The sequence below is a fragment of the Coturnix japonica genome, chromosome 5 (assembly GCF_001577835.2).
Source record: "Coturnix japonica isolate 7356 chromosome 5, Coturnix japonica 2.1, whole genome shotgun sequence".
NCBI classification, from domain to species: Eukaryota; Metazoa; Chordata; class Aves; order Galliformes; family Phasianidae; genus Coturnix; species Coturnix japonica.
The window spans coordinates 17,140,494-17,156,493 of NC_029520.1; the positions used below are offsets into that span (position 1 = coordinate 17,140,494).

At 45.4% G+C, this 16,000-nt stretch overlaps 1 protein-coding gene and 1 long non-coding RNA gene across 9 annotated transcripts in view; one reads left to right on the forward strand and one right to left on the reverse strand.

Annotated features, from left to right (window-relative positions):
• KCNC1 (potassium voltage-gated channel subfamily C member 1) overlaps positions 1–6,855 on the reverse strand; it is a 107,863-nt gene extending 101,008 nt beyond the window's left edge. For all 8 annotated transcript variants that reach the window (XM_015864168.2, XM_032444878.1, XM_015864164.2 and 5 more), the window contains exon 1: positions 6,260–6,855. In XM_015864168.2, coding sequence (XP_015719654.1) covers positions 6,260–6,829 — 570 coding nt within the window. In that variant the 5' untranslated portion in view covers positions 6,830–6,855. The remainder of the gene's footprint in view (positions 1–6,259) is intronic.
• Positions 6,856–7,599: 744 nt separating this feature from the next.
• Positions 7,600–15,147, forward strand: LOC107314716. The gene is made up of 3 exons (XR_004307551.1): positions 7,600–10,363; positions 13,268–14,140; positions 14,709–15,147. It is a non-coding gene; the product is annotated as an uncharacterized LOC107314716 (long non-coding RNA).
• The last annotated feature ends 853 nt before the right edge of the window (positions 15,148–16,000 follow it).

Below are 16,000 nucleotides of genomic sequence, written 5' to 3' on the forward strand. Positions count from 1 at the left end.
GATTATGAAAACACACATTTAAATATGAACATTCCTAATAAATTGCTAACATCTATCACACCTCAGTGCTTTGGAATGGAAACATGCGACGCATTTATTAAAAAGGCAGTACACTGCAATTAATCTGTTATCTTGAACCACACTGCAGGAAAATGCAGTTCTATCCTTGAAGCTGCTGGTAGTGCTGGCACTGAATTTCAAGAACAGTAAGGCTGCTCCCTCTCTGCTGATTTGCTACCATCTCTCCTTATGTTAAAAGAAAGGCAGTATGTATAGACTCTAATGAAGTAGTACCATAAATATACACAGATCAGTCATGTATATTACAAAAGCCAAAAAGCTGAGTACCACTCGATGTCAGACCATACAAAGTAAGGAAAAACAAATTAGGAAAACAATTTTCCTAGGTCTAGTCTAATGCATCATGTTTTTTTTTTGTGAGCAGTTCTAAAACAGAAATAGTATAAATGATCCAGAGATCTTTTTATCCTTTGACTCACGATGCACCAACACAGAATACAGTATTCTGTTGCCTTTCATTCCCAACCAAAACCAAACTAGCAAATGTCAGGAGAAGGGCAAGAAAAACAACTGAAGACACGTAGGGGTGGATTAAAGACAGTAGAGACCAAATACCATCCTGAAACCAGTCACTGAATTCGCGTTGATTTCAGTGGCACCGAGGTTACATTTCTAGAAATATTCTGGGATCGTTTAATTCTGAAGTCCTTCCTCATGTGGAAATCCCACTCAGCACTGTGGGAGGTGGTGGTGATAGGAAGGCATATATATGTGTATGCATCTGATTGTACGATCCGTGCAGTCTTAGCCTTGGCTAAATTGAGTAAATTTTGTAACCTAGAAACATTATAATTAAGTAAGATTTAAAAATCATGAAAATGGCAACAGATGCCGTTCTTTTTTAAGGTTTCAAAATAATAGAAATAAAATTGGAAATGGGCAAATGGATTAGAAATCAACCCTTCCATGAATTAGAACTGCTAAGCGTGCACTATGCAGCCAGAGATCTGTCAGGTGGATAACATCATCCCTCTAATCTCCCTGTGAGGTTGTGACTTCAAAGACTATAAGACTTTGCAGGCAGACATCACATCTTCCTGTGTGTTTCTGAACAACCTGAACCAATGAAGTCATGATTCTGCACAGCTGCCACAATCTTGGCGGTGGCTTTACAATTTATTACTTCTGAAGCCAGAGGAGCAATTCACAGGAGTTATTTGTGAGTGTGCTTGTTCCCACCTTGGCTAACTCAGCAGGGACGAAGCCTGGGAGGTGGCCAATGCTTTCCAGCTGGGATGGCAGAGGCTGCTTTGGACAGCATGCAGAGGAGCCAATACTCGGCTTCCTCATGGGTTATGTAAGGATTTGTAGTAGCGTTCCCCTTAATGGGAGAAAATAGGAACAAGATGGGATTTTAGGAGCTGAGTTAATAATGAATGACAGAATGGTGGTTAATAGATGTCTATCTGTAATTCCATTATACTACAAGCACAGGGGAAACTTCATTTTATGGAGGATTCTCAGAGCTGTAATGCAGCATGCAGTTGTCAGTGTGCAGTGAGAATCGTTTCAGTGCAGGATTAGACATGCCTCTGCAGGGAGGCTTTGCAGAAGGGTCTAGGGAGGGACAGCAGCTCCACCGGGGCCCCTTGGAAGAAACCCCCTCAGGAGAGGGATGCCTGTGCGGAAGGGAGGTGGGGGGGATGGATCTTCTCTTCCTCCCTGCCTACTCACATGTGGTGGGACCACCTGAGGCACCTGTCCTTGAAGTATCCCTAGGCCAAGCAAGTCCCTGTGGGATGGCAGCAGAAGAAGCTCTCCTTGAGCAGAGTGATGCTCTCCTGAGCTTGGCCAGGTTAGGAATGAGCAGGAATATCCCCATAGCCTCTCAGCACCAACACAGTATGGTTATCAGGAGCCAGGACCCATAGCATACCTACAGGATGTAGTCTGTATGGAGAAATGATCAGAATAAGGTGGGAACACTCTTGGATGTTCAAAAGAAAGCTGGAAAAAGTCCCTGAGGACCACCTTTTTCTCATGTCTTCCCTGTTATCCTTTTACCACCTCCTTCCTTGTGTCAGAAATTTGTCTTTCAAAAATCCCCCACTGAGGAAAGCGGATTCCTCTGAAGGGTGCAAAGGGAGAGAGGAGGGAAGAGTGAGTGAGGTTTGCCATAAGCCTCTCCTCTTCCAGATCAGAGCCACATAGCACATGCCAGGACAACAAGTCAAGCTGTTGAGGACTTTCCATAGGACCCCAACCAGCTTTTATTTAAAAACAGTTAAAGTGTTTATCTGGAAGGACTACAAAGCTTTCCTTAGAGTCCATTAATGAAGCTTAACTGTCCAATCTGAATTTAAGCACTGACATGGAATCTCATCTGAGAGCTTTGAATTCCCAACCACTGACTAACCTAGCAGCTGTGCTTGAACACCAGCACCATCTTATCCTGCTGGGGAGGAGGAGGAAGGGGGCAGAGATGTTAGATACATGCTGGCCAGACTCCCTGTGAAGTCAGTGGGTGCTTTGTTTGTGTACAAACAGCATTCCCAGACATAAAAATGAAGGAGACAGGGTGCTAGGAAAATATTTTCCATGTATTGTGTGTGTGCAGAGCGGCCTGCGACGTCTAATGAGTGCAGGAGGCAGCAACTATTACAACATAACTCTCAGACACTCTGCTCCAGTGCCTGTGCAGCTTTCTGTGCAGCTCTGAGCAGAGTTTTCCCTTTGCATCTACTTGCAGAAAATACATTTACAAAGTTGCCTGAAGATGTGAAAAGATTTCTAGTAAGCTTTGAAGATATAGCTCACCAGTTTGGGTGCCTGGGATGTAAGGCGGTACTTGGCTGTCTGAGGAGATGCTTTTGAAGATCTGCCCAGATGTTCACCTGTCTGCATGTGTACCCAGTATCTTTGTAAAGCTGATCTTTTCCACCTCCTAATCTGCTGCTCTGTTCTGACCTCCAGGTACCTGCCTTGGCCTCTGTTACCTAAAACTCAGAGCCTTTCTGCTATGGAGAAGCACATTACGCCTTTATTAAGGTGGGTGTCTAAGGAAAGGTGTCATGGGAAATAAGCCACCTTCTTTTAAGATTTAGAAGCCCATGCAGCAGTTATATTACATGTTTAATCTTTTCAGAAAGAAGTACAGTATTTATGAAATTAGTATTTAGAAAACATGAATGTAATTAAACCCAGCTAGTACAAACTGCTTGCAACTGGGATCTTATGCTTCACTAAAGTTTGTGAACAGACAAAATGTGCAGTTAGCTGTTTTTGCCTGCAACACATAAGTGCTCTTCCCTCTCCTCTGGCCACCTACATCGAGATCTACAATGAGATCAGATATTTAGAAATAGATGGATGCTGGTGAGGCAAGGTAGTCATAGGATCTTGTATTTGTAAACAATGTTCACCACAGGGCTCCAGGAATAGCTGGGTCTGAGTGAATGCTGAGCCTTCCACAGACAGCTGCTGAATGTTCATTGCATTCATGTGCCACATACAGTCTGGAGAAATGTCGCTTCTCTGCAGGTTTTCACTTAACATTCACATACCATATCCCTAGTAATAGTACTTGCCCAAGTGTGATAGTATAAGGATTATGTAAATCAGTGCTTATATTAAGATGTTACCTAGACGTACCATTTGGTGTCCAATATACCAATATATATGTTTATAGTAAGCATCACTATTACACGTCTAAGACGAACTAGGATGACAGATTTTGTGATGTAAACTTCTGACAAAATGGCAGTGTGAATCTAAATTTTTGCAAGGCTAGAATACAGTTAGCAAATAAAAGCCATGTATTATATATAAGGGAGGTAACACCATTTGTTGCCTGACTATACTAAGGATTGCTTTAATATACCATTCACTTGTTAATGATGCTATTAATTATTTTACTGTAAATCAGCTATTGTGAGCTTGAGATCTTTCTGCAGTGTCTGTCATTAGGTTACAGGAGCATAAATCAGACTCCCATCTCTTTTTACATCCATAACCATAACGTATGGCTTTTATTAGAAAATGTTAAGTGTCTTTTAATGTCTCCTTAATGGACAGCATGTGCATGTGTTGATGATGAAAGCCATCTTCCTTTATACGAAATATTAATGCGTATAGCCTGTGTCTCCATAGATACAAGTTAAGGAATTATATTTAACCTATGAAATATTCAGTACACACGTTAAGTTCAGAATCCGTATTTTCTACAGTTAGCAATCCTTTAGGGAAGGAACAAGTTAAAGGTAAATCAAGGGTTGAAATCTACTGGGCATGCGTATGTAACTGTGAAAAAATGATATGGCAACCACTGAAAAAAAAAAAATCTCTCTATAAAATGCCTGTTTCTAAATGGAAATACCCCATCTCCATAGAGAATAAGGAAATGGAATTTATATCCTCCTAGGATTCCAGCCTGTACATCACAAAGAAAGACTCGGTTATATATTTTGCCCTCCAAACTAAAATACTGGAGTGCTTCCAAGAAAAAAGGGTGTTTTAGTCTCTGTAGCCTTTCCACTGGGGCAGCTTTATCCATTTAGCCTTTGGGCCATTCCACAACATCTTGGACAAGAACACTGCTTTGACCTGAGATCTGTTTACCAACAGTTTTCTGGCCACCAGAGATCTGCTCTTCAAATTAACGCCTGCTAATGTTGGGCTTGATTAAAGGAAGCTAATGAAGCCATTTGAAGGATGCCCTCCAGCCTTCCCTCTCTGTTTCCATGTTCCCTTGGCAGAAATCAGGGATTTGAAAGCTGCAATTCAACAGCATCATCCTTTCATGTTGTGGTAAATATTTTATTATTCCTTTACCCTGCATGCTGTTTAAAGGAATTCATTTAAAATATTTACTTCTTTGTTCAAGGAGGAAACCTCCAAAGGGTATGCAAACAAGAGCGTTTAGAAATGCACCAAGATGTAAGTGCAGGCTCTGCTCCAGCTTTCCCCATTCATTTGGGCTGCAGACCTGGCGGCTCCCTGCCGGAGATCTCTGCTCAGCCCAGCAGCCTCCAGCAGACGCTATGCCCCCCATTCATGCCCAGCCAGCTTCCCTATCTCTGTGCCCTGTGTTTCCACTTCTTCCCTCCATCCATCCTGTTTGCTTCTTAATCTGCTCTGACTCCATCGATCCTCCTCAGGAATACAGCTTATCCTCCCACATCAAAGCACCAGCCATCACCATGGAGGGCCGGCAGCAATTATATGCCTCGAGAAAGGTATGTTTAGGACACCTGTCCAAGCTGATGCCTTTGTGAAGGCACTGTCCTCCACCTATTCCTCCTGCTTACCAAAACAGATGCCTTGGGGGGTTAATCCTGCTCTTGCTCTCTGAACTTAAATCTTTTTTTAACCTTTGACTTCACATGCAGAATCAGGCCCTAATCAGTGTCACCGTCCCCATATGCAACAGCACCAAGGTACTCCTTAGAGGAGCTGGGTGCCTATTTAGGGCCATCTTTATTGCCATCTATGCGGTGAACTGCACCAGTGTGTGTTCCGTTTCCAAAACTGCCATCACCAGAAGGGAAAGGTTGTCCTTCAGTAGCCAGGTGAGAAGCCTCTCAGACAGTGTCCCTTCACCATGAATGAACCCTCACCTCTGATTAATACTTTGCATTTCCCTCAAGGGAAAAGACAGAGTGGGGAGGTAAATGAGCAACTGAATTATCCATTCTCAGAGAAGCAGGATCATAAATATTTAACATGATACGTATGAGAAAAGAGAAGAGAGCAGACAGCCTCTCCAGTCTAAACTAAGCAGCTCTCTAAGCTCCCTGCTTCCATGATCCCTTTTCCATCACATACAAGGAGAGCAGTTAGCTCCTAAGAGGTCTGGAGTAGATGCCTCTCTGCTGGGGGCATAGCTGACTGTGGAAACCTGTGCATGGAGGGAAATAGCTGGTGTAACGGAGATCTCCCTTCTCTCACAGGAGTGCCTGGCCTATGAATGGGAGCTGCCCCAGGCTGTGTGTTACTAGGAGCTCGCTGGAGAACAAGAGTCTCAGAAGCTCACACGTGAGTACATCAGCTCATGTCACGGAGTTCACTTGGGCCCTGCACATGGGACTTTCTTGAGAGTGTGGCCTACGTCCCCAAGCCCTGCACACAGTTGTTGGGATGCCCGCTCTACTCTGCCTGTGGCACTAAGCTCGGTGCCACTGGGTGGAGGTGGGACTGAGGGGGGGAAGCATTTTGTGAGGGTGCTGGTTGCGTAGCTTACCCTTGCATATCTGGAGGAGTAGGGGTCCTCAAAGAGCGCCCAGATGCGGGGCTGCCACCGTCTCCAGAAGCCCCCAGACCTGCCATCCGGTGAGTCACTGAGCGCGAGGCGTTTTGTCATCTCCAGCTCCTCTTCGCCATCGCCAGAGTCTCCGGTGCCATCTATGTCTCCATCCTCGGCGCTGCTATCCAGGGGCGCCCCACCAAAGCTGTCCAGAGCCTCTTCGGCGTCACGGTGCTGCCGGTAGGTCATCCAGCAGCAGGGCTCCACATCGGTCTCATCGATGCCCCAGAAGGCCAGCTCCTCCTCGTACAGGGGCCCGCACACGTCGGCGGGGCAGTGCAGCTTGCCGGTGCGGTAGTAATTCAGGATGTGGGCGAAGACGCCCGGGTGCCGGTCAAAGAAAAACTCATCCGTGCGGGGGTCATAGTCGAAGTGGCTGTGGGCATCGGGCTCGGCGATCCAGGCCAGCCGCGTGCCGGGCAGGGTGCGCAGGGTGCTGCGGTAAGTCTGGTGCCTAGTCCCTCCCACGTTGATCACAATGCGGTCGCTCTCGTCGCCCTGGCCCATCTCGTCTCTTATCAGGCATGTCGCAGCCTCATCCAAGCGAGCACGGAGGGCGGCGAGCCCGCGAGGGGATGGCTGCTCGGCGGCAGGCGCTGCGAAGCCGAGCCCCGCTCCGGCTCAGGGTCCGCTCCCTTTCGGCGCCCACGCCCCGGGGCTGCCGGGGCCGTTCCGCCGTCGGCTCAGTCAGGGGCGCGGGGGCCGCGGCCGCGGCGGTGGGGCGGGAAGGGGCGGCGGGGACATGCTCCGGGAGCTCGGCCGCTGCGGAGGCTGGGGAGCAGGGACGGGGCGGAGGGGGAGGTCCCTGCCGGTTGGATGTGGCCAAGACACCCGGGAGGGAGGGGAGAAAAAAAAATAATAATAATAATAAGGAAAAAAAAAAAAGAAAAAATCGCGGCGGCGGTGCCCTCCGGCGTTCGGCTGCGGGGCTGCGGGGTCGGAGCCGGGGGCGGCGGGGTTGCGCCCGCCCCGCCCGACGGGGGCGGCGGGGCCCCGGTGGTGCTGAACGGACAGCGCCGCAACGCCGCTTCCTCCTCGTCCGCGGCTGGCTGCGCCGAGCGCTGCCTCGCCGGGGGTCGGGGCCGGTGCGGGCGGCGGGGACCCGCGACGCCGCCGCTGCTCCTCCCGCTGCTCCTCCCGCGGCTCCTCCCGCTGCCGCCGCCGCTGCCCGGTGGCTCGGTGCAGCCCGCCCGCCCGCTCGCGCAGGCGCGCCGCTCCCGCCCGCCGCCGCTCGCCGGGTCCTAGCGCCGGCTGCGCCGCCCGGCGGTGATGGTCCGGAGCTGCCCCGGCCCCGGAGCCCGCACCGAATGGTGGCTCAGCGACGTCTCCGGCGGTGCTGAAATGAATCCCCGCCGCTCTCCTTTGTGCAAAGTGGCAAAACGCCCCGTCTGCCCAGGTGCACGTGTCCCGTGTGGTGTGCAGGGGACTGGGACGGGCTTGGTAGCATCCGGGGTGCGGAGGGAAGCGTTGCAGGAGCAGTGGCAGGATGCACCAGAGAGCCTCGAATGCCTGCTTTGCCTGCGTGAATGGCAACGGGTTGGTTATGAGGCTGGCGGGGCAGAAGGAAAGCCGAGGGACTCGATGGTTTTTGTCTGCCTGACTTGTGGGAAAAGGGAGCACAAAAATTTGAAGCGTGGCGAAGTTAAGGGAGCACGAGGCTGAACCAAGGCGATGCTGTACTGCAGCCACCCTCAGCTGCTGACAGAGCCTCCAAGCGGCAGCTGAGTTCTGGGGTTGAACAGTGAGAGGCTGAGAAGCACAGAAGGGTCTGAGAAACCCCAGCACAGAAAGGCCATCCAAAGTCCTTGAGAGTTACCAGAAGGAAAGCATAGAATGAGAGGAGAGCAGTGACCCCAAGCCTGAAATTTGGAAAGGGAAAGGAAATGAAGATTATAGTTTGTTGATAAAATAATGGTAATTGTTTTGTGGTCCTGTTCATCTGTTATTTCTGATGGTGATGGATCCAGAGGCCAAGGGAAAGCAATGCAGGGCACGTTCTGGGGGTCATGGGGGTTAATCAAGAAGAGATTTGAGGTCCTTTCCCAGCCTGTTAGTCTTGCCTTCCATTACCCATATCAGCATTTCCTCTATAGGAACATCAGTGTTGAGCTCTCAGGCGTCAGTGAGGATGAAAGGAGCCCCTTGTGGCTTCTGGCACTCCATCTTCCTCTCTGGCCTGGGCATTGGCAGGAGGGTGCTGCAGGACCTCAGAAGAACCTCAAAGCGTGCGTTAAAAAACTGGAAGTTTGCTCAAAGGCAGTTTTCATGAGCTCAGGTGGGGAGGCCACACTTAAGTGACCTGCAAGGTTTCTTTGAAGATACAAAGGCTGCAATTGATAAAGGAGAGTTGGCAGCCACAGATGATCTGGGTATTTCAAAAAGAGTGTGAGAGGGCTCCAAATCAGAGGCCTGTGGGTGAAGGGGAGCAGAAGGATTGAATCAAGACAGCTGCAGAAACAGGAAACCATCTTAAAAATATACATTGGAAAAATGAGTCTATGTTTAGACATTATTTTCATGGGGAAAATGAAAGATAGCATCATTTCCAAAGCTTATCTTGCAGTTTTTGAGGCAAAGTATCAGAAAATAAGATCTTTATTAAACAAGGAATGTAGCAGACTGTAACAGCATACTGACAAAAAAACTTCACTGGTTACAGCCTGCCTGGTTGCAATACAAAATTCTGATTTTGTTTAACAAAATATTTTCCCATGAATGGAAAGGTTTGGTCTACAGCAGATAAAAGAAACCAAATCATTTCCAAAGATCTTCAAACTTAAGGACAGAACGTTTTCCACAGAGGCTCCTTAAATAACTGCATAGTGGCACTCCTGCCTCTCTTGCCCCACTGAACCATAATGGTGCTATAACTGTTTCTTACTCTGCCTCACTCTACAGGCCTCCATTTGCTGGGATGCTGAAGGATCTCCCATAACTCTGCAGTGCTTTTTAGGGCTGTAATGAGGTTCTGTAATCCAATGCGTACACAAGATGAACTTATGTGTATATTTGTCACAGTCAGGCGTACATACATTCATCCTCTTCACTTTCAAAATAGCAGTGGCTCCTCTTCTGTGCTTTCGGACTTGTGTTACAGATGATGCACTCGCTTGTGGAAGCAGCATTGCCCATTTAGCTCCACCAACTTCAGTTAAAGAATGAATGAAAGAGTAAAATCTTGGGTCCCATGTCAACTACCTGAAATCAGTCCTGTCTGCACATCCCTGGTGGGTGTCTTCTCTACCCAGGAAAGAGAAGTTGTACAGGGAGGACTTCATAAGAAGTGGATGTGCATGTCCGAGAATCACCTTATTTTTCTCTTCTAACTCTTGTCATATTTAAGTTAAGTAAGCTAGCAGTTAACCTTACTAAGATTTACTTGCTAAAAAGGAATGAAAACAGTTTTAGGAGTGCTGGGAGACCTGTGTGGGAGGCACAGATTTGGTAGCTTGAGCAAGGAGATCACAGTCTAGAAAAGGATTCTGGTAAAGCAGCAGCAGCAGGAGGTAATGTTATCATGAATTCTCAAATGATATTGGCCTCAGAAATAAAATTGTATTTTATTTCCCTGGCTGATACTGGTGACAGATCTTGATGGTCATCTGCCTTGGGCTGTGGCTAACCAAAGCCTGGCGTGAGTAGGAGAAAGACAGCTGTAGAGTTCAGGAAGACTTTTTAATGTGGGAGCCTTCTGAGAGGCTGGAGCTGCACAGCTGCTGTTCAAAGGAGAATATATGCACTTTGAGCAGCCCCATTAAAGTCACTGGGAGTGCTTACAACCTTTGCTGTTCATCTGAATCAACGATTTTAGTGGTGACAGTGGAAATGCTGCTTTGGGCTGTGTTATTTTTTAAACTCCTAGGCAAAAGATCATCTGTCCCCTTACTAATTTTATCCTTTGTGCTAGGTCACCCTACTGCCTCCTGTGTTGTGATGACACAGGCAGATGAAGTCTTTCTTTTGCTTCTGTGTCTGGAGTCCTGGCATCACCTTTGCTGACCTATGCTTCAGCATCCCCAGGGTAACAGGATACAATGAAAGGTAGGTTGGCTTCAAGAAAGAAACCTCTACCTAATAATTCAGCTGAGAATTTCAGTGATTTCTAATCATATCTCCAAAGGAGTTTTCAAAGGACAGTGGAATGACTGAGCATATATTCCCTAATATTTCTGTATTTAGTAAGTAATCACCTTTGAGCAAAATTATATCTTCATTTTCGCTATGGAAGATGGATTGAGAGATCAAAATTATAGAGTGCTGTATAGGCACGAGAAACACACAGTGACACTTTGCTTCCAACAAGGATATACCAACAATGGTGATAACTAATGAAACACGCAGTCCTTAAATTTAAGCCTGCCATTCTGAATTCGTCAACCAGTTTGTACTCAAAGGCACAGGTTCTTATAAAAACTTGTTGACCAATTCTAAGAAAAGCAACAATATAAAGAGGGAAAAGAGACATTTATAAAACCTATGACTTTATATGCAACTGGAGAGCACATTTAAAATGTTTTAAAGCTGGGGGAAGCTGAGAGGGAGAGATTTATTTCTAAGGGTTGTCATCTCAAAACAAAAAGCAGCCAGGGTTGGAGCACCAGCTTTGCAATTCTCAAATGCTATAACTCAGTCTGTGCTGTCTTATATTAAATTCATGACAGTTCAACAGTATTCCAGTGCAGTTCTTTATCAGTTCTAGATTACATCATGCTGTGAATTTCTGTCTGTTAATATTGATCTCTGTAAATCATTTGGAATCAAATGGAAAGCTGTGATGCACTTCAACATGCAATGTACTCACTCTGTCCTTGAAACTGATTTAAAAACAAACAAAGCTGCACTTGCAAATATTATATTACTTTTCTGCAAGGTGAGATTTACCCCTTCGGACTGTCAATAGTTGGATGAAAGCCTTCCATGGAAAAAATGAGAACAAGGGAGAAAATCATTTATCGTTGCTTGATGTTGACTGAGGGAGCCATAGAGGTGCCACATGCCTGAAGGGCTCCCATCACAATCACAAAGCCTGACTCAGAAGAAGTCATCTCACTTCTAGCGAGGTAGTCACAGAAATAGAAGCTTTATGGATTGAATGCTAGCTCCTGTGCACTTACCTGGCTAGGATGGGTCATTTTTTCCCCCCTTTATTCACAGAATCACAGAATTACTGGGGTTGGAAGGAACCTCAGAAGATCTTTTAGTCCAATCCTCTCTGCAACAGCAGGTTCCCTACAGTAGGTTGGACAGGGAAGCATCCAGATGAATTTTGAGTATCTGCAGAGACCGAATCTCCACAACAACCTCTCTAGGCAGCTTGTTCCAGTGTTTTGGAGGTTATTTTCATATTATTACCTACATTTTGCTTAAATATGTACTTCATTTTCATCTGTGTTCTTCAAATATTGCTTGGCTTTGCTATGAGCTGAGAAACATTTGCTGTGCTGCACCTGCTGACTGCATTTTGTTCTTCATCCATTCGTACTGGGCTGCATTTGATTGTGAGTGAAGGTTGTTTTAAGAATCCCTTTAGGATCCTTAAAGAAGAGTGCTGGTGTAGAAATGTCAGTATTGAACAGATGCATATCAAACTGTGAGATAAATGAAAGTTGTTCTGGGGGAAAAAAATGAAAGTAACATTGTATTATGTTAGAGATCATCACAGGTCTTTACTCATTCCATTAACTTAGTGGAACTCCCACCTGCAATGATTTGATTTCACTGAAAATTATTGGGAGATGGAACTGAGTAAATAGAAGCAGAACTGTGCACACAAGGTAAGGTGGCAGGAATGTTCTGCTGCTTCCTGAAGGGCTGGGATGGTTTCCAGACCCTGTTTCTCATAGGGAGAGAGAAGGGCAGTGAACACTGCAAATGGCTGTTATCTGCCTTAGAGCCAGCACCTGCCTGAAAGCAGCTCATAGCTGGACTGCGTCAGGCACTGTGCTTCTCTTAAAGCACACGTTAACCTCAAATGGTATGATTTTCAAGATATACTTTACTCAAGACCATAGTAAAAGTGTCAGGATTTATCTTATATGAACATTCCCTAACCCAAAAATCATCCTCAAGAAAACATGGAGCTGAATTATAGCAAAAATCTGCTTTCAGTGACTGAAATAAGGCATGCAGCTTTGCTAATGTGATGTTTTGTTCTATGAAGGGTATAGATTTGTCTCTGTCTTCCTGTTGCTGATCTAGGCGAGATCCAGCAAAACAAGCATCTGGTGATGAGGAAAAGTCAACTTACAATATTGGAAGCTTCGTGTCAGCGCATAACGAAAATATGCTTATAGAAGCTGCTAAATATGTGTTACTAGGCGCTGAGTTCAGGAATCCTGAAGGCTCTAAGTCTGCATGTTCAAAAGAGTAAATGCAGCACGTATAGCTGAGCTGTGTAGCTCCTACCACGTGCTACCACCACAGTTTCCAAAAGTGGCTAGTGATTTGGCTTTGCTTTATTTGTAGATGATATGTTCTGGGGAGTCCTTTGAGCTCCTTGACTTTCTGAGATTGACCTAATCAACTTTTCTTCTGAAAATGAAAGTCTGCTAATGCTGGATGACGTTTTTAAAATCTCAGCCAATTTGCAGGTGCATGAGCATAGCAACAGGCACAAACCCATCAATACAGGCCTGCATATTTCACACAGACTATTTACAGTACACAGAACAGGAGGCACTGGTCTTTTCTTGAGCAAGGTGTGCAGCCCTTGGTGCCTCAAGTGCATCCTTTTCATTTAACCACACAAGCAAAAATTAGGGTCTCTTTCTAATGGAAGAGCACAGAACATGCCGCGTTATGCACAAAGCACATGCTTGCCTAACAGCTGACTATTTCTCTAATACATCAAAATAATTAGAACATGTCTTTCTGTGTTATTAAATTGAAATGAGAGATTTACTTTTGTTGAATGATTCACTTTTCACAACTGTTATTGTTTCTCAGGCTTACTCTGAGCCTGCAGCAACAACTGAAATGTTCTGAGACAAACAAGGAGGAAAATGACCTATAAATCTTCATTGGCATAAATGGTTCATAAAGCTGGGTGCTGAAAGGTAAGCGCAGTTGAAATAAATCTGAACAGTGCTGACTCCAATGTTTAAAGCATTGCTTAAGTCTCTTGATTAACCCAGCTCCTCAATATTTGACGTGAATCGATAATTGAGATGTCTTTGCTTTTCTCTAGCTTTGTGATTATGAGTGTGGACGGTGCCATGAAATATGATATTTAATCCTGTTGAAGTAATTCTTACGTGCTGTATATGATCATGGTTCAATAACTGGCACTAAGGGTAAAATGGACTGTGTTTCTTTTGTAAGCAAGCAGGATTTATATAATACAAGTGTGAGTAAATGGAAAGCAAAATCCACCTTCTGACACAAATCTTCAGCCAGCTGTTGGGCATGCAGATTTCCTGATTTTTGTTTGTTTTTGAACCTGTGTCTCAGCACCAGCAGTCTGTTGTTCCAGTGAGAGCTAACTCAGAGCGAACAGTGCCAGGATGTGCTGTAGCTGTGTGCTCCAGGGAACGGGAAGATGCTCTACCTATAGTTTCCTGGATGTGGGGAAAAGCCTTCTCTAGATATCGCAGTGCAGAAGGGCTGTATTTAAATGGATGGCTTACAAAGCACAGTGCTATGCTTGTTCTGGAAGCTTAGCATATAAACTCAGTTCTACTTTCTGCCTTCTTTAAAACAACAAGAATTCTGAGCTGAGTACTGTAACTAACTGGTTATATCATTCCTAGCACATCCTTTTCATTTTCTTTTCTTACAGTACCAAAAGGGGTATGTGTTTCTGAAGGAGTTGAATTTAAGGTAGGTCTTCTTCCAGACACTTCTTTCCATGGGTTGATGCAGCCTGAATCAGAATTTTATGAACTTGTTATTGTCAACAACCACATAAAAAACAAGATTAAAATGGTCCATAACCGTTCCCTGCCAGTAACCTTACGTGTCACTGGAAATATTAATAAATGGGTGATCCTAGAGACCAGTAGCTTGTTTAGTAAATGATGTAATTAAAAATTGTTACATTTTAGACTGTAAAAGTCAGAACAGTGATGGCTCACAAACTTAAAAGCTCATTAGATTCTGTAAGACCAATAACTAGATCAAGTTGAGGAAGAAATGAAGTATGGAGTTTATGAGATAATGTAACAACTCACACAATATGTTCAGTGCACTTGGGTGTGTCGATCTCATGAAATCTGTGATATCAACAGCGTTGGTTTCACAATTAAAGATCTGATTCCTGGAAGTTCTGTCAAAAATTAATATTGAGTATAATTGTTAACTTTTGATAGTCTGGGGGACATATGTTTCTACACACCCACCAGTTTCTTGCCAGTACCTGTTTTCTCTCTGATTTCCTTTCTCTTTTCAGCCTGGGGCAGTGGTGCCAAAAAGCTCTTGTGAAGATTGTGTGTGTACAGATGAGCAGGATGCTGTGATGTGAACCGACCGCATCCAGTGTGTCCCAGTGAAATGCCAAACCGCCTGCCAGCAGGTCAGTGCCGAACACAGCTCCCGCCACCAACAATGGCTGTTGAGAGGGTGTACTGTAAAGCTGGGGCAGTACAAGTGCTGTCTTGCTGAATAGGATAGGATAGCAGTATATAATTTTCTGTTCAATTTTTGTAAAGTCCTTTTTACAGTGCTGGCCATTTATGCTCTAGCTAACTGCAGAAATTACCCTTGGAGGGATTCCCTGAAGGTGAATGACTGCAAAGCTACTAAGGAATCACAGAATCACAGAACTGTAGGGGTTGAAAGAGACCTTTAGAGATCATCGAGCTTTTCCCCCTGCCAAAGCAGGTTCCCTACACCATGTCACACAGGTAGGTGTCCAAGCGGGTCTTGAATATCTCCAGAGAAGGAGACTCCACCACCGCCCTGGGCAGCCTGTTCCAGTGCTCCGTCACCCTCACTGTAAAGAAGTTCTTCCGCACATTCATGCTGAACTTCCTTTGCTGAAGTTTCATCCCATTACCCCTAGTCCTGTTCCCACGCACTACTGAAAAGAGACCAGCCTCACCACTATGGCCCCCACACCTCAGGTATTTATAAACCTGGATCAAGTTCCCTCTCAGCCTTCTTTTCTCAAGGCTAAACAGACCCAGTTCACTTAGTCTCTCCTTATAGGGGAGATGCTCCAGGCCCTTCACCATCTTTGTGGCCCTCTGCTGGACTCTTTCCCAGAGATATCTGTCTTTTTTGTACCGGGGAGCCCAGACCTGGACACACTATTCCAGGTGAGGCCTCACCAGGGCAGAGTAGGAGAAGTCTTACTGCTGAAAGATGATGTTTATGCCATTCTGTTGGTGTTGTTTTTAGCTCAAAAATTAAGTTTGCTGAGAAACTGCGCGGCAGTTTATGTGTTTCCAGACACTACTCAGTACTCCTGAGTAGAGAGTCTGAACAAAAACTGCTCAATCTATTTCTGAACATAAGCAAAGAATGGCTTCTCTTTCTCAACCAGATAAGGCTAGACTCTCTACCCATTTAAAAATAAAAAATAAGAAAATGGATAAAACCATTATCCTTTATCTTGAAGTCATCCACACCCATGAAAAGACCAATGAAAAGACAATGAAAAGACCTAAAGCCTTACATGGTAAGTGAAGTGCCCCAGAGGTCACTATTAAACATGGGAGAGAAACTGCCAGCTTTAGTTGT